An 18383-nucleotide genomic window follows, 5' to 3' on the forward strand; every position below is an offset into this window, starting at 1 on the left:
CATTTTGCTTGCAGTGGATAGTGGTAAAAATTCAGTTCTGCTGCTTCTTGATCTTACAGCTGCTTTTGATACAGTTGATCATGATATTCTTCTCTGGGGGTATTGCTTTGCAGTGGTTTAATTCATATCTTAGAGACAGGTCTTTTTCTGTAGAGTTAGGTAAGTTTTCTTCATCTGTTGCTCCTATTATCTGTGGAGTGCCTCAAGGATCCATTTTAGGGCCACTGCTTTTTAATTTATATATGCGACCTTTGGGAGACATTATTAGGAGACACAATGTTTCATTTCATTTATATGCTGATGATACCCAGTTGTACATACCATTGAAAGCTGGTGATACCATTCAACCTTTATTGGCCTGCCCAGGAGATATCAAGAAATGGCTTTCCAATAGCTTTCTTAGACTTAATAAAAATAAAACGGAAGTAATTGTCTTTGGCCCCCCTAAGTTGAGAAGTGGTCTCATCAATGAGCTTGGCAAGCATTTCCCCTCAGTCTCCTCCCAGGTCAGAAATCTTGGTGTCATTCTGGACTCTGAACTTTGTTTAACCAAACAAATTAATACAGTTGTCAAGAACAGTTTTTATCAGTTACGGATAATCTCTAGACTGAAATCATTTTTAACTTTTAATGACCTGGAGAAAGTCATTCATTCTTTTATTACCTCCCGCCTTGACTACTGTAATTCATTATATTTGGGTCTTCCTCAGTCTTCCATTGCACGCTTGCAGATGGTACACAATGCTGCTGCAAGGCTGTTGACTGGGGCAAAGAAAACAGATCACATTACACCAGTTTTAGCCTCTCTTCATTGGCTTCCTGTCTATTTTAGAACTCCATTTAAAATTTTGTTGTTTGTTTTTAAAGCTCTTAATGGTCAAGCCCCATCTTATCTCTCAGATCATCTTACTCCTGTTTCATCCTCCAGATCTCTAAGATCTTCTGATAGAGCTCTTTTAGTTGTCCCTCGATCACGCTTAAAAACGAAGGGTGATAGGGCTTTTTCTATTGCGGCCCCTTGTCTCTGGAACCAACTTCCACTGGACATTCGCCTTGCACCATCTATCACAACTTTTAAAATGAAGTTAAAAACATATATTTATTCCCAGGCATTTTAAATTGAATTTTATCTATGTTCCATTGTTTTACTGTATAATCTGTTGTGTTCTGTTTATTTTATGTTTATCTTAGACTATGTTCAGCGCTTTGTTCAGCTTTGCTGTGATAAATGTGCTATATAAATAAATTTTACTTACATTAATTTATTCTTTCCTTGTGAAAAGACCCCTATAATTTGTGGTTTGTTATTTTAACAGGGATTCATTAAATTAATTATTAGTTTAATTAGTTATTTCGTGAGCTCCAGATCAGCAAAATAAATTCTGAAGGATTATGCACTGAATGTGATACTGAAAAATAGGCTTTGCCATTACAGGAATAAATGTCATTTAAAGGAGCATTGCGTAAATTCTGAAATTTCTAACCGTTACTGACGGCCGTTAGAGGAACTGCAGCCAGTCTCATGCTCATTCTCAGTGCGCAGAGGAGCACGCTCTTTTTTTTTTTTTTTTACGTCGAGGAGTGTCCGTGGGTGTCTGAATTGTGCTGGAGGCTGGTCGTTTCTTTCCATCAGCAGAGTCCATTTGAAAACACTATTGCCGCTGCTTACTATAATGGCTGGCGTGCTGTACAGTTGTAAGCCCAAGTAGACGAGAACGCGCATGACGTCACATTTTGTGAATTTTCGCGCCAATTCGGGCCCGACTCCTCCACACACAATTGAGCCTACAGGCTGATAGAGGCAACCGTGCTGGACAGTCGAGGTGTCATTGTTTTTTTACATCATGGTTGGCTCATACATGTACAAATGAAAACTCTATCTTAAAGATTTTTAAAAACGTAAAAACCTCCACATAGCTCCTTTAAACATTTATTCAGATAGAAAATATTTATTTTGAATTGTAATAATATTTCACAATATTACTATTTTTTATCAAATAAACACAGATTTTGTGAGCATTGAGAGTTCCAAAAGCATAAAAAAATGTATAGTGTTTTCCTCATGTTATGGTGTGAGTTTTAACAGTAAAGCTCAAGGGGTTTAAATCCAGCAGTAGTCCACAGTTGGCTCGCTGGATGATGCTGATAAAGTGTTTGGTGCTGAGAGATCTCCCAGTGCCAGTGTGGGTCCTGATGAGAACATTCCTCCTGGCCTGCCATGATAACTGGATCCTCCTGTCCCTGATCAAATCTGTTTGCTTTGCTCTATGACACACAGCCTTACAAACTCATTCAGCCAAGAGTTTATATATGTGTGCTGCAGAGGGTACCTGGAAAGAGAAGCATTTTTTATTTACTTACCTCCTTGACCACACTTGATGTCAATAATGTACTACTTCAGCAACAATAGTAGTAGTGCTGAAGACAAAACAGGATGGGAAACACTAATATTATAGTAAAATATAATAAGGTCTTTCTGTGTTCAGAATGGCACAAAACAGGAAGACAGACAGGAAGTGGTAAAGTATTTCATCATGTAATCAAGGCGGTATTAGTTGTGAAGGAGTGACACTAAAAAGTCTATAAAATAAATACGTATGATTATTTCAAACTACGTGAAACATCTGGAAAAGCCAAAGGGTGAGGTGTGAGGTTGTGTTCAGAGGTTGGCTGACCTTACAGTCTTTTACCATGACAAGATCAGGCGCCTTCAAACTCAGCATTGTCTTCTTTCTCACCTTAATCCTGTGTCTACCAGAGTTTTTTCCAGGTAAGTAAAAAAAAAACAGAGTGGAAAGATGGCTTGGTGTGTTTAAGCAAGCGTGAGGGAGGGAAATGTGGTAGTAAGTGTGGGTTTGTGTGAGCACATGGACTCAGAGCAAAGATTGTTAAATGTTCCTATGATTGACCACATGAAACTTCAGGGTCTTTTAGAGGTACACTATGAGGTATGTGCATCCTTACCTTCTGTATGTCTTTTTTCCAACAATATTAAAGCTCAAAACTGGATTAAAACATCTGTCACAGGTGACTACATCATTGTGGTCTGGACATGGTATGGTAAGGGGTGTTAAAAACCACTGAGAGTGTGTGTGTGTTGGATTCTGTGCACAAACATGCACTTAGCCTATACAGTATGAGTATATACTGATGTACTCATGGTTTTAGACTGCCTGTGAGCAAATTACTCATTCATCCTCACTCTGTCCTTTCAAAACAAGCTACATTAGGTTGGTGTGTTTGGTTTCTAAGACAGGAAATGTCACTCTAACTTACGAAAAGTAACAGAAAAGAGAAAACAGGAAGAACAACATCGCAAAATATTAAATACAGTTTTAAAATATGTGATAATGGGGTCAGATAATTGTGGAAGTAGCACAATTAGCAAGATATAATAACTTACATTTTTGCTGAAAACTATTAAAACCTGTTCTTTTTGTGTTTAGTGTCTGTGTAAAAGATGTTGGATGATAGATAGGTCAATGATCTATTGATTAAACAGAATAATTAAAAAATATATTCATACATATGGTGGCTTGAATACACATGTTCTCTGACAACTTTGTTTTTCATTAAAATTTAATTTTGATGTTTTTTTAAATGATAATGGGCTCTGGTCACTCCGCCTCTCGCATTACCATTAAACACAAAACTAATCCACTGTGTCCTCAAACACCTGCATTGCTTACGAGACATATAGTTGTCACTAGGACATCTCAAACATGAAGGAAACGGCAGACAGCATACAGGTGGCTGAGGATTGAAATATGCTAATACAGAACAGTCCCCCAATGGTCCTGGGCGGGGCCTGAACTGTATGACTTAATACTTCTCAGAACATCAAAACGTTGATAGTTGAGACTGTTTTTTGAGGTTTTAAAGAATAGCACGAATAGATTTTTATCATTGTAGGGTGGCTTGTGTCCAACCGCTTAGACGCATTTATATGCAAACACCACGTAAAAGTGAATTTTGCATCTGATGTCCCCTTTAAGAACTTAAATGTTGGGAACATGGGTTTAAGAACTTTTCATTTCCTTTACTGTAGACACAGAATGTAATGCATTTTAAACAGAATGTGTGTTAAATTACTCAAATCTGAAGAGCGTCTTGATTTTTTCTTTTGGTTCTCAGAAATATCTCAAATTAAGTTTATCTGCGAGCTGTTTGACCCTTGCACTCCTGAAAATGATGCACAGGTGTGTACACCAGATGACCCTCCATGTGTGACAGAAAAGATAAATGGCAGCAGTCAACACACACATGAAGACTGGTATCTGTGTAAGACTGAAATAGATCTGCAGCTTCTCTACAACAATACCTCAGAGTCAGGTGGAGTGCTTTTTTCTTATATTATATTATATTATATTATATTATATTATATTATATTATATTATATTATATTATATTATATTATATTATATTATATTATATTATATTATATTATATTATATTATATTATTGTCTACAGTAATAACAAATAATAGTAACTGTGTGCATGTTGTAAATTTCATAGGAATGGATGTGAAGGTGGTACTGGCAATGAAGTCAGGCAATCTCTCTGGGTGGAACATTAGTGTGTTTGCTTTTCTCAACAACACTGATTTGTACACTGGACCCCAAAACGACCAGAGACTCTTCTCCTGCTACCTCCCACCAGACGACAGCAAATGTCCAGATCTGAACATAACTCTGCATGAAAACACCAGCACTCCAACACAAGACACCTCGATTTTGAAAACCATTACTCCTGCAAACCCAGCCACCTCTTCACCCAAAACAACTACACTATCTTTCCAAGCAACAGCTTCTACAGATGAGCTGAAGTGCCAACCAAACAGCAGCAGTTTCCTCTTTTACTACCAACAGCAAAATGAAACAGCAAGATCAGCTGCATTATCAGCGACAAAAACAAGAAAAGGTGAGAAACTGTCAGAAAACTGTTGTCTGCAACAATTCTATGCTACACAGAAGACAAAAGACAATAAACCTGACCTTGACCTTAAGTCTAAGTCTATCTTTTCAACTTCGCAAGCAACATTGCATTTTTAGCATTTCCGATTTTCATTTTTACTTTTTTTATGTAATGATTTAGTTTCAGGAAAAAGGTTCAGACAGAAAGTATGTGAGGAACAGGAAGAAGATATACATGCATACAGACATTTAGATCCATTATACTGAATTACAGTATTGTATTTTATATGTTTGATATATTGATATATGATATATATTCATTCTGAAATTAAAATGTACAACAACAATAATAATTTATTACATTTTTTTCTGTTGTTGTGTATTTTAAAATCAGTATACACACACACACACACACACACACATATATATATGTTATATATATATATATATATATATATATATATATATATATATATATATATATATATATATATATATATATATATATATATATATATATATATATATAAACAACAATAATAAATTAGTATAAAAAATTTGGAACATATATTTGCAATATGTATCAAACACATATTTTTCCTAAAACGTACTTGACTCCTTCTCAACCAAGTCTCTCTACCTCCCTCATATATTCCTTCTGAAGGAGAGCTGAGACTGTCTTTTATCCTGTCTATTGATTCGGGCATGGAAAGAGACAGCAGGACTTCATAATTCAACCTAACGTTTGATAAATATATTATAGCCATACATCAAGCCAGTCTACTCACAGTGTTTGACTCATCCAAAACCACAAATCCTTTCAGACAGCACACTGCCAGACTCATACAAGGTTATCTGTATGAGGAACTTGGCAAGACTTAGAAGTCATGGGAATAGTGTAAACGTCTGATGTTTAAGTATTGTATTGTTATATGCTTTATTATTTCTTCATGTCTTATTCATGTTATGCTGTACTTGTTCTCGCTTTTAAGTTTTCTGTTGCGGTTGTACTTCATTTTCCTTGTTGTCAGCTGGCCGCTGGTGTGTGATCACGTCGGTGTGGTTTGCTCTGGTACTGACTGTGGTTGTGGTGACACTAGTGAGTGTGGGCAGTCTGATCTTCAAGAGCAGAAAACAGAGTGAGTATCACTTCAACCAAACAAATCTAGTCTGGCCCAACAGCCCATCATTGGGCACATCATGAACGTTTCAACCTGGAATCCATAATTCACAATACATTTGGACATAAGCATATCTAAACAGATCTATCTCGTTTTGGTCTTCTCTCTTCAGGAAAGTCCCATTTGGCCACATCTGTGCCTGATTCAACCAGTGGACATCAGTTCAAAGAGCTCAGGAAACAAAAAGGAAATTGTGAGTGACACTTTAAAAGTTTATAGAGTCGCAAATATTTTCAATGATTGCGCTGATGAATTCTTTTATTTTTACTTTCAGTAATGAGAGATGCCCCTGATGTGTCCATAGCAATATGCAGCATAAGTGGTAGGCATGTGTTTATGTTTTATGATTACTAGGCTAATGTGTCCTTGTTAAAGCAACTATTATTTGTTTGTGTAAATAAATAAAAAAAGTACTAGTGGCGTGGCACAGAAATGATATCAGAAGGTGCTTTGATACCATAGCATTGAGTTAATGCCATGTCCAAGGAACTTGGAGGACTACCATGAAGGCTACCATTGTATTAGCATAAAAACTATGTTAAAAAATATACTAATGCATACTTTTTGTGTATGTGTGATTATGTTTTTGTTAGTACTATTTTTAGTTGTAGTAGTTTCAGTGTCCAGTAAAGAAAGTGGTGATTAAAGCTGCAGTTGGTAACTTTTGACGCTCTAGTGGTTAATAAACAGAACTGCTTGCGTCTTGCGGAAGAACATCATAGCCGGAACTACTTCTCTCTGTTTATGTCTATGAAGAATCACAAAGGTACTGGGTTACTCCGCCGCAGTACCTCCGAAGCAATCTAAAATAGTCCGAATATAAACACTTATTATAGGTGCACCCTAGTGATTCAGGACAAGCTAAAAACACGGTTTGGAAAATGGATTCATGGTGTACTCGCTTATTATATACATTTTTCTACATTTTGAACACAAACAAAGTTACGGACCGCAGCTCTGATTGGTTGTTTCTTACCGGGAGCGGATGGCTTTCTGCAAATGGCAATAGGACACTGGGAGGAGCCAGAGGAGCTAGATTTTTTCACAGATTATCTGTCTCATATTCTACTGTCAGGACATAATGACAGGTTTAACAAATATGTAAAAAATATATTTTTACAAAAGTTACCTACTTTAAGTGAACTGGATATAGGAAACTGGAAATATTGACAAGGCATTATACATGTAGATTGTTAATAACCGGGAATTGTGCGTCCTATTTTTATATCGTTTTTATATTTCCAATTATTTCATAAGTTATTAAAGGCTGATAAATTTCAGTCTCTTTCATCTCTGCAGATGGTGGTGTTTTCTCTCAGATCTCTTCGGTGGAGAACAGAACAAACGGTATAAACAAACAACCTGTTCTATCATTCTGCACTCTTTTTACCCAGAAGAGATCTGTGCTTTATCACAACTCTGAAGTAACCTTACATCTTTAACCAGCACTGAGTTTCCTTACCTGAATAGAAATTCTCCAGACCACTAATTCTCAATCTATACTTTCCCAGAGCACCTTCTGAAGGTAGATGACATCAAGAGAAGTAAGTTTTGGGATATTTTTATGCAGTGTGACAGAGCACAATAATTACAGGCGAAGTGTCCCTGAATTGATTTAATAATGAAAATTCTGTTATCATTTATTCACCTCACGCTGTTCCAACCAGGTGACTTTCTTTTTCTGTGGAATATAAATAAAGCTGTTTTGAGAATGTCCGTGCTGTTCATTTCCATGTAATGAAAGTGAATGAGGTTCAGGGGACGGCAAGCTCTATAGTGACACAAAAGCACATATGTGACTCTTCTGGAGCAATAAGATAACTTTATGTGCCATGGGCTATGGTCATCATTCGCTTTAATTGCATGTGATAGCAGACATTCTGCTAACTGTATTTTTTGGTTTCCTTTAAGAAACTTTAAATTTTGGTTGAAATATTTCGCACACACAGACACACACACGTACACAACAATGTATGGAAAGTATGTTTGTAGATAGTCACATCCAGTATATACTGGATGAGACTGTATTAATTGTTTCTGTATTTAGTCTCCAGTATATTCCCTTATAGAGTCACGGTCTGTGTATTTAATATTTTATAATTGTCTCTCATGTTTTAGGATTGTCGCCAATCTATGAGATTACAGGTATGAATGGGATGCACAATACATTTACATATTCTTTAAATCAACAAATCAAAATAACAGTACTTTCAGAGGCCTATAGCATTATATATATTAAATTGCATAATAAATGCAACCATGTTAATGCCTTACAAGGCACTATTTTTATCTGTAAAGTTGCTTTAAATATATACATATTGAAAAAATAAATAAAATTATTTTAAAAACTGCTTAAAATTTGTTTCCAGATTCCTCATTAGATGAAGAAGAGAAAAATGAAGATGAGGAAGAGGGGCACTGTAACGTCTCAATAACAAAGGAAGGTAAACAAAACAAAACAAACTGTGCACTTCATGAAAATGAAAATTATAAATCAAAGATGTGTATTGTTTCGTCGCTGTAATGTTGATAATTTATTAGTTTGGATAAAAAAAGCCTCAAAAGCCAAAACCCTTAAGTATTTCATGTTTTTATTATAATTTTTTTTTAACATAGCATTTGTGTGCTTTAAATTCAATGTAAGTAGAGACTTTACAAAGCAAAATGATACTTCAAAAAGTTATCCTCACTGATTTCTTCATCCATCAGCTGATGTAACACTAGACTGATGTCTGATGCTGTACCCTTAGCATTTTGATGTCACTCCAGTGTAGCCTGAAACAGTTTTTGAATCTTGCATAATGTCTCATCCGGTCACATTGATGATGACACAAGCTGATGATTTGATGCCAGTATGTTGCTCAGGGCAGAATAAATCACACTAGAGATGGCCTTCTGGCTGTCTGATGTTGCCATGGTTATAGAATTCTACAAGATAAGTTTTAAAATAAATATTCTTTTTACAGAGTTTAAAAACTCAAACCAGCTCCAACATCAGGGCAACTGTGAACCACCTAGTAAGTGACTGTTTCCAGTTTCTAAATGAATTATGTAGAAGCAACCAGTATTCATTTGCTATGTTTGCATTCCATTCTGTTTTTTTCCATCTCCAGCTTATCTGCATCATCGAAGCTTTTCTTGTTCCTGTCATGAAGACGATGTGGAGCTTTAACTATTTAAATCTAAGAGAAACAGCAGAGGCACTTTATTAAATATATGTATTTATTTACAAAACGACAGGGACCAGTTAACTTGAGCATGCTTTCTTCATTCTAACATCAAACATCAGTTCTAGTACTGCCACCAAATTAGACAAGTATCCCGTTATAATCTTTCTTGAATGTGTATCTGCACTTTGTTGTTTATAATGAGAGAAGTCAGCAAGCACGCGCACTGCACAAAACACCGGCGTTTCAGCGATGACTCACCTGAAAACTGCTGATTGGCCACTGCATTCATAAAAACAACAGAATCGTGTGTGATTGGTTATAATGCGCACCGCTGTAAAACACGTAATATTATTAAACATAAGCGGTTCAAAATTTAATGTCACAACAAACACTTCTCTTTAACTTTCAATCACTACAGGCGTAATGGATTTAGTTAAATAGTGTTGTTGGACCATTTGGGTCCCATACCCCTGTTAATTTCTGCTCTGTGGTCCGCCTTACACACATACGCTCTCAGTGCCCACCGTTTTGATATAACCAGAGTGACCAAGCAATATACCGTATTTTCCAGACTATAAGTAACACTTTTTTTCATAGTTTGGCTGGTCCTGTGACTTATAGTCAGGTGCAACTTATCAAAATTAATTTGACATGAAGAGATTCCCATCTACAGCTATGCTGCTCAGTGCTCCTGTAGTATACCACAGAGCAGCATAGAGCGCCCTCTCGTGGCTGTAGACGGTAATGATTTCTCTTGGTGCTTGGTTCTAAATAAATGCGACTTATAGTCCAGTGCGACTAAATATGTTTTTTTTTCCTCGCCATGACGTATTTTTGGACTGATGCGACTTATATTCCGAAAAATACGGTATTTAACAAAGCAAAAACAAAGCAAGTTCAGCATACATTTTTAAGCACTTTCCCTGTTTATATTAGCAAAATTTTGCTAATATAAAAATATCTGAAACCACAAACAGTGAGAACTGAATATTTCCACAAGAGACGCTGAATAAAAACCACACAGTACTGAGAATATCAGTCTTTAGTTTCCCGTTATTTAAATTACAGATTATGTTCTTGGATCGTTTTATTCAAAACAAAAACTGGTAATGGTGCATGAGTGATTGCTATTATTAGGTGAATGGCAGATGCAGGTGGACCTCCAATCTTCTCAGACAGTACAACACAAGATTAATCATCTTCATTTTTTTGTAAAGTAACTTTGAATGGACATAGTATCAAGAAGTATGATAGACAAGCAGCTTCCTAAATAAGTTAGGAGTTTCAGTATCTTATTTTCCCAATTATCTCAGTGTAAGAGTCTATATATAGACTAGAATTGCACTTTTTTGATGTAAGCTCTCATAATGAAGCAACATACCCAAACACAAAACACAGATACAGACAAATACAGACAGAAAGAGAGGGCACTATTCTGTGGATGCTAGTTCTGGGGCTGGCTTGAGCGTCGTTCTGAAGGTCTGGATGTGTGAGACCTGAAGTACAGGCATCAGCAGCTGGAATGCATTGTGAACGTATGTAATGCTATTACAACCCTAGGGAAACAAGACACGGTGTAGTGATGAATGGCCATCATTATCTTAACTACAGTCATTGTAATCATCAACATCAAGGCCCCTAATGCAGTCTCCTCATTTGTTAGCTGTGCATTATGAAAAAAAAATAATAATCATCACAATCAGTTTTACCTCTAGCATCACTCTATCCACTAGAAGAGTTACTTCTGCTTTTCTCTGACTCTATAGGGACAAAAAATAGAGAATAAAAAAACAAATAGATGTTAAATCTAAACTTCAGAACAAAAAATTACATCATTAATACATTTCAGCAAAACCCATTTAATTTCAGTATATATACATATATATTACCAAAAGCAACAGTTCACACATTTTATTTATCACATTTTCTTTGGGGGGGGGGGGGGGCAATTCCATGGAGTAAACTAACTGGGGTTAAGTTTGGAGTTGTTGCAACCCAGTGTTATTTTATCATTATTCATATACTATATAAAAAATATACCATATTAGTACATACTATACCCCTATACTTTTTTATTTTCATTTTAGTAATTTTGCTTTTGTTTTGTTTTTTTAATTTTTTTATTAATTTCAGCTAGTTGCCAAAGTGGAAAATTAGCACAAACAAAAGGTGTGGACAGTTATATTTGTGGTTCACCTTTCTGCATATGCATTTTTAGGAGTTTCCTTTTCAGAGGAGAGTGAGTGAATCAAGCAATATCTTTTACTGCAGTTTGCAGCAGTCAGATTACCTTCATTTGCGACATTATATAATGCCTAATAAAGCATATATATTTATATGTCATTTTGGCAAAGAGCATTTCTCTTATGTTCTGACTTAATTTTGTTTTGACATCGGTTTTGTTTGTTCGTTTACATTTTTTATGTGTTATGCCAGAGTAGACATCATTGGTTCATGAAATGTCTCTGTATGGCAGGTGGTGGAGAGTCAAAAAAAATGAAAAGGCTTGGTGGCTTCATCTAAATAATGAAAGTTATTTCAGAGGCTGAGCTATTAGTTATCGCATTTTGTTAAAGACAAATGATTGTTTTCTTGGCAAGAACATCAACTGATGAATCGTTCACAATAAAACTAGGAACGTCCATTATGTCATGGATAATGTTTTCAGAATGAACTGAGCTCAGGTCAGTTCGACTCACCCCTACAGCCATTAATGTGTCCGTGAACCTTCGGGCCAGGCATTTGACTTCCTTACACATGGCACTGGTTAACCTGAGCACACACAACCGTCACGAAACAGCTAACAAAAGGACTTGTCAAATAACATCTTACGGAAATGTCTGAGGAACTCACCTGACCAGTATACTGGCCTGTTGACAGGCTGGCCTCTCCAGCTCTTGTGCGTGTAAAATCAGCTCGGCCACTTTGTGTAGCTGTTCTATACTACGAGCGGTCACCTCAGCAAGACTGCCCACTGATGACATATACACCTTCTACACACACACACATACACAGTTAACTACATAATGATACACAGATTATTAGAATGATTTCTGAACGATCACGTGACACTGAAGCCTGAAGTAATGGCTGCTAAAAATTCAACATTTCTATCACAAGAATAGAAATGTTACATTTTTAAATGAATTAAAATAGACAGCAGTTATGTTAGGCATTCATATTATTTCACAATATTACTGTTTTACTCAAATAAATGCACATAAGAGACTTCTTTCAGAAACATATAAAAATAATGTTATTATTGCAAATTGTATTTTTTTAAGAAGAAAGAAATTAATCATTTTATCCAGCAAGGATCAAATTAAACTGATCAGTAAAGACATTTATACATCAAATAAATGCTATTCATAAATGCTATATTCATCAAAGAAACAAATGCATCACGGTTTCCAATTATTAAGCAGCAAAAGCGTTTTCAAAATTGATAGTAATAAGAAATGTCTCTTGAGCAGCACACCGTTCAGACTTGATAACGCACCTCAACAGCGTCTGAGTTTCCATCCTTTGCATTATTTTCCTCATTCTCTCCCTCTTCTCCCTTCTCTATCTTTTCTTTGTCTTTCTGTTCCTCCTTTTCTGGTTCAGGGCCAGCGGTGGAGCTCTCTTCTATTAATTCCTCTGTTACATTCTTGACACGGTGGCGGGATTGCTCCACTTCTCGCACCCAATCATGAGCTTTTATACGGGCCTGCAAGACACAGGGTGTGATCAGCGTTTGTGTTTGTGTGCTGGAGAGATCAGGTCCACATTTGTGTTGCATGTGGATATGCAGTGTGTGTATGTGTGGCTGTACTTTGTTCAGTTTGTCTGGAGTTGCAGCCACATGAAGCTCAAAGAGTAGCTCAGTAAGAACACTGACAAACTCCTCTCCATCAGCCGCTGAAACACACGGATCACGTAAGTTTAATCCCCGAGGGCAGAACGGAGGAGGACTGAAATATTTATAGTGCTCTGACATTGTCACTTGTCCTATCAAATCAATGTTAGTTCATTGAGATTTGCTAATATTGGGTTTTCAGATACTTGGTGATTTCAATCAGAATTATAGCCTACAAAATCATTTCATAGTTATGTAGATTATAAAACTAATCAAAATCTGTGATTGCATTTTAAAATTAAAATTGCGAATGTGACCATTTGAACCTGATTGATCTACATTAATGCACAAATTGTAATATAGATTTATCAAGCACAGGATCTTGATTGTTGTCCGGGTTTGACTGAGATGATCTGGATTTGTCTTATTATGTTTTGCCATTTGAAGCCTCACAGAGTGGACTGGAACACTGAATTAGTGAATAAAGATCACCGCATTCCCCTGAGGCGGCATCAGCTTCCTCCTCCTCAGGAGTGATGAAGATCTCTTTAATTGCAAGCAGCTCCTTCTTCAGAACTTCCAAATCTTCCTCCTCCAAAGAGGACAAGTATTCCTGCACCTGAAGTGAGGAGAGAAACAGGATGAAAAGAGGAAAGGAGTCTAACTTATTAGATACGCTGCATTTATTTGATCACAAATCCAGTAGAACAGTAATATTGTAAAATATTATTACACTTTATTATTACAGTTTGTTTACTATTTTTATATATTTTACAAGGTTATTTATTCCTGGGATGGCAAAGCTGGATTTTCAGCATCATTGCTCCAGGCTTCAGTGTCACATGATCCTTCAGAAATCATTCTAATGTGCTGATTTGCTGCTCGAGAAACATTTCTGATTACTACCATCAATGCAGAAAACAAATTGATCTTTGCTGTGACTTATGATGAATTTAACCCATCTTTGCTGAAAAAAAAAACATGTTATAATCTCTAAAAAAATACCTGACCAAACTAAGGCTTGTTTGTGAATGCTAGTTTATGTCAAAAGTACCACTCAGCCGTCTCTTTCTTCATGAGTAATACGATCATTTAAATTCATATTAATATTTCATGTACATTTATTTATGCATTTGATAATTAACTGTGTAATAGTGGTTAAACTGTACAGTTTTACAATTAGTGCAAAATAAAGTTTCATTGGTTTATTTTGCAATACGGAAAAAGAACATCTACGAAAAAAGATCATGTTGTTAGACAAAGCACTAAAATAATATAGGCATAGCCATAGTCTTGGAAAGAAATGTATTTCTGTTGACATTAGTATTTGAGCTTGTTTTTACATTAGTAACAGGTATTACAGGTGTGTGTTAATGGTGTGTGTTACTAACCCTTCCTTCACTCTCATTGGAAAGTATCTCCAGTGCCTCAAGATGAGACAAGCCTTGGTAATCATCAAACAAGATCCCGTAGTGGGCGGTTGGTTCTGTGACCATCTGACTGCTCAGTCTCTCTCTCTCCTTCTCCTTTGCTTCTTTTAACATCTGCAGACACACACAGCAGCAGCTAAGTGACACACAAGCATACACTGAAAACACGGCAGGATTTTCCAACAAAACCACCGTGTCTAAGGTAAGATGGTTGAAGGCACCCAATAATCGTGGGGAGAAATGTTAATTGAGCATTTGTTGACCATCTAACCTGAGACAGAGAGACAGTTCTCTGCATCAGTATTTTGGTCTTTTTAAAACCTGGGTCACTCTCTGCCAAGACATTCATGGTCTTCTTTCCAATGAACTCCAAAGCATCAAGGCCTCCTGTTATTACTGACTTTCCCTGAAAAGGGAAAGGAGAAAACATTTGTATGAACGTGACAATTGTTCTGTCTCAGCCGAGACTCATTAATATCTCAGAAACATCTTCAGATTTGAAGTAATGGCTACATTTCAGTGATGTGGTAAATCCTTGTGTTCCACACATGTGCAGACTCACAGTGTTCTGAACAGCGCTGCTGATGGTTGACAGGACTCCTCTGTGCACCTGCTCTGAATGAACGTCTTCTGTCGTCTCGGTCCCAGAATGCTCGTGGACCTCTTCTGCCTCCTCACATGATGAGCTCTGCCGGATCCGTAATGCCACACCTGCTTTCTCTTTTACAGAGCTTAACCCTTGACCTAGGGACAACCAAAGGATGGAAAAACATTCAGCTTTAGGGTTGCATTTACCCTGTATAGCCTAACACACAGAACAGATACTGACTGAATCTGATTTATCGTCCAGATAGATTATATTCACACAACTGTGACAATAACATCTACTAAGACACACTGAGCTGACAATAGACTTTCTGCATTTAGAAGTTAACCCTTTCGTATTAAATATCTAACTTGTTTTTTTTTTATGAATCCCATCTAATATGATATTTTTTGTAAGTAATTGCTCTGTATGCTGTAAATTGAAGTAATACAACTTATGTGCTGTCAATAACCAGAAACCTTTCTTATTTTATATAAAATAAGAAAAAGGAAAATGTGCATACAGTAATGCACCTTAAATCACTTTACCTTGGTCCCACCGATGACATGAATGATAAAACAGATCATTTGAGATCATTGCAAAATTAAAAAAAAAAAAAAAAAAGTTCAAAAGTTTGGGGTAAGTTTTAATTATTGATTTTTATTCTGCAAAGACGCATTAAAATTTATAAAAAATAACAGTTAAGAGTTTGTTTGTTTTCCAAAATAAATGCTAAACTTTCTATATAGCAGTATAGCAATATATATATAGCATCAAGACTTCCACAAATATATTAAGCAGCACAGCTAATTTCAATATTCATAATAATGAGCATCAAATCAGCATATTAGAATTATTTCTGAACGAAAGACTGGAGTGATACTTTTTTGCCATCACAGGAATAAGTTACTTTTTTAAATATATTCAAATAGAAAACCCTTTATATATATATATATATATATATATATATATATATATATATATATATATATATATATATAAATATTTCATTATTTCATAATTGTTTTTACTGTGTTCAAATGATTTAAAAAATTGCATCGACCTTAAACTTTTGAACAGTATTGCGTTTTTATTCTGAATTTAGAAAAACCTTTTAGTTGCCACGAATTGGATAGCAAAACATTAAATCTCATATGTATTTTTGTTGTTTGCATGCATGCAACAGAATCTGATCTGTGCTAGATGAACAACCCAAATGCTCAAATACTCTCTGTGACGATGTTATCTAACAATTAACTGTGGAAGCATCTACTGTATGGTTTACTACGGCAGCCTCATATGGTGACTTACCCACAGTGGACGTAGCATTGGTCAGAAGTGACTTTCCCCAGGAACCCCAACTACTCCAGCCTTTAGATTTAGACTCATCCTCATCCACGCACTGATAACATGCATCCACACAGCCGAAAAATACACACAAAAGATGGATTTATGGATTTTGTAACATGACACAAACATAGATCAATCCTATTAAATGTACCTCTGTTCCCTCCACTTCTTCCTGTGTAACATCTGGATCCACACATTCAGTCACCTGTCCCTCAGGTTTTTCTTCTGATGGATGTACAAGCATCATTTCAACACTTTTAGTTGCACCGTGCTCTTCCACAGCATCACTGGTTGAGCCAGGGCTCGATGTGTCTCGTGAGAGTTGTGATATCGCCGGGATCTCATCTGTATTTGCTGCAGTTTCATCAGAGACAGTTGTCCGGAGGGAAGGGGGAGATTTTGTAGCGAGGTCTTCCAAGGTCTCGTCTTGCGACATGGTTCTCTGTTTAAAAAAAAAAAGAGAGATAAACAAACAAAGTGAAGCAGCTGGCCATGACAGGTTGTGACTGACAACTAATTAACTGGTGACGAAACACAGAGACAGCTGAGCTCTGACTAAGGTTTGCAAATTACAACTGGAATTTAACACAGACGATTAGCAAAACACACCACAAGCACAGTGAATAGAAAAATGATGTTGCTCTTGTGAAATATTAAGTCACATTTTAAAATATGTTGCGATGAGACTCGTTTCTCAAAAATGCAGATATAAGTTGATGTGCATGCAGAACATACTGGGTGTTAATATACCTTGAATATAATATGAATACAGTGACACCAATTGTATATGTACGTGTGTGAACAGAAAAGCACAGACACATCAATCAGCAGAGCTGTCTCTGAATGGTGCAGCACTGTCAAGTGCCTTTGTTTATGCGGATTGCAGCGCCATCTACTGGTTGTTTTATACACGTACAAGGCACTTAAAAACCCAAGTTTGTAAATACACGTTCAGTAAATGAATGAATACGCTGTAAATAAAGCAGATTCTAAACGTCAAGTTACACTTACAGTTACAGTTTCTATACAATAGTTTTATGATTTTAAAGACTGTATTTTTTCTAATTGAGATCAAACGCCCATGTTTGATTACAAATCGTTTATTCGTTTCACAGTTATTTATTTTTTACTTTTTTTATTGGAACTTATTTATTTGAATAATTGTATTATATATACACTCTGCGTGCACTTGAAAAGCAACAATACAAACAAATTTAACTTTAAAAAAACGACAGGCAAAATAATAACAACAAACGAGACAAATGCAAGTACGCTATATAAAGAGGCATAACGCTAAAATATAAAATAAACACATGCAAACCTAACATACGTGTTATTTCTTGCTTCTGAAATACAGTTTATTCATGGGCTCGTTCTTGGTCCTTTCTCACCAGTTCTGCTGATGACAGTCGCGCTCGCGCTACCCTTCCGCTCGAGCTCGCGCCACGTCGGCAGCAGGGTCGCGTGCGGCTGTGGACGGTGACGTCACTTGAACTTTTGGCACACGGGAAAATAAATAAGTGCACAAATTCCAATCACACCTCGCGTTAAATTGCAGCTAAATGCTACGCCCAACTATAATTGTGCTAAAAACATTGAGGTTTTCATCGGTTTGGTGTCGGCTATTAAGGTGGCTTTGCGTTTCAGAGTCGTTTTTGTAAGTGGGAAAACTGGAAGTAATGAAATAACTGGTCTATTGCAAAATGAGACAAAAAAAACAATTCCTAACGCTGCAACAAATAATAAAATTAATCATATTAATGAAATTATGATAAAAAGAATATCACATTCCGCCTTAAACGTTTGTGACTTGATACACACATTGAATGTTTTCAGGTGGCTCGTTGGTCTAGGGGTATGATTCTCGCTTTGGGTGCGAGAGGTCCCGGGTTCAAATCCCGGACGAGCCCTGGC

The 18383-nt window shown here is 36.3% G+C and overlaps 2 protein-coding genes and 1 non-coding gene across 5 annotated transcripts; 2 read left to right on the forward strand and 1 right to left on the reverse strand.

Annotated features, from left to right (window-relative positions):
- Positions 1–2492: 2492 nt before the first annotated feature.
- Positions 2493–9935, forward strand: LOC113107252 (uncharacterized). Its single transcript, XM_026269626.1, has 12 exons — positions 2493–2770; positions 4135–4332; positions 4517–4921; positions 5946–6053; positions 6208–6288; positions 6370–6417; positions 7395–7442; positions 7607–7639; positions 8214–8240; positions 8465–8539; positions 9062–9112; positions 9209–9935. The coding sequence occupies exons 1-12, from the start codon at positions 2692–2694 to the stop codon at positions 9265–9267; spliced, it is 1212 nt and encodes a 403-aa protein (XP_026125411.1). The 5' UTR covers positions 2493–2691; the 3' UTR covers positions 9268–9935.
- A 354-nt stretch (positions 9936–10289) lies between these two features.
- On the reverse strand, positions 10290–17947 carry LOC113107258 (protein NOXP20-like). 3 transcript variants are annotated; one of them, XM_026269654.1, is made up of 13 exons: positions 17861–17947; positions 16621–16911; positions 16431–16521; positions 15096–15277; positions 14805–14939; positions 14495–14647; positions 13596–13722; positions 13080–13165; positions 12765–12974; positions 12119–12258; positions 11965–12037; positions 10975–11025; positions 10290–10821 (listed from the first exon to the last, which is right to left on the reverse strand). In XM_026269654.1, the coding sequence occupies exons 2-13, from the start codon at positions 16903–16905 to the stop codon at positions 10696–10698; spliced, it is 1659 nt and encodes a 552-aa protein (XP_026125439.1). In that variant the 5' UTR covers positions 16906–16911; positions 17861–17947; the 3' UTR covers positions 10290–10695. The 3 variants fall into 3 exon arrangements, with proteins under 3 accessions (XP_026125439.1, XP_026125422.1, XP_026125431.1); XM_026269637.1 differs by having other exon boundaries at positions 17800–17941; XM_026269646.1 differs by having other exon boundaries at positions 17791–17937.
- A 360-nt stretch (positions 17948–18307) lies between these two features.
- Positions 18308–18379, forward strand: trnap-ugg (transfer RNA proline (anticodon UGG)). Its single transcript has one exon. It is a non-coding gene; the product is annotated as a tRNA-Pro (tRNA).
- The last annotated feature ends 4 nt before the right edge of the window (positions 18380–18383 follow it).

This window comes from Carassius auratus, chromosome 1, assembly GCF_003368295.1.
Source record: "Carassius auratus strain Wakin chromosome 1, ASM336829v1, whole genome shotgun sequence".
Classification (NCBI taxonomy): domain Eukaryota; kingdom Metazoa; phylum Chordata; class Actinopteri; order Cypriniformes; family Cyprinidae; genus Carassius; species Carassius auratus.

What these genes read in the sequence shown, in the direction of transcription:
- LOC113107258 (XM_026269654.1), bottom strand. Translation starts at nt 16,905, where the DNA reads ATGTCGCAAGACGAGACCTTGGAAGACCTCGCTACAAAATCTCCCCCT. An exon ending in CTCCAGACAAACTGAACAAA is followed by an intron (nt 12,975 to 13,079) that starts GTACAGCCACAC and finishes TGTGTCTTGCAG; the next exon opens with GCCCGTATAAAAGCTCATGA. An exon ending in GAAACTCAGACGCTGTTGAG is followed by an intron (nt 12,259 to 12,764) that starts GTGCGTTATCAA and finishes GTGTGTGTGTAG; the next exon opens with AAGGTGTATATGTCATCAGT.
- LOC113107252 (XM_026269626.1), top strand. Translation starts at nt 2,692, where the DNA reads ATGACAAGATCAGGCGCCTTCAAACTCAGCATTGTCTTCTTTCTCACC. An exon ending in CAGGAAACAAAAAGGAAATT is followed by an intron (nt 6,289 to 6,369) that starts GTGAGTGACACT and finishes TTTTACTTTCAG; the next exon opens with TAATGAGAGATGCCCCTGAT. An exon ending in GGTAGATGACATCAAGAGAA is followed by an intron (nt 7,640 to 8,213) that starts GTAAGTTTTGGG and finishes CTCATGTTTTAG; the next exon opens with GATTGTCGCCAATCTATGAG.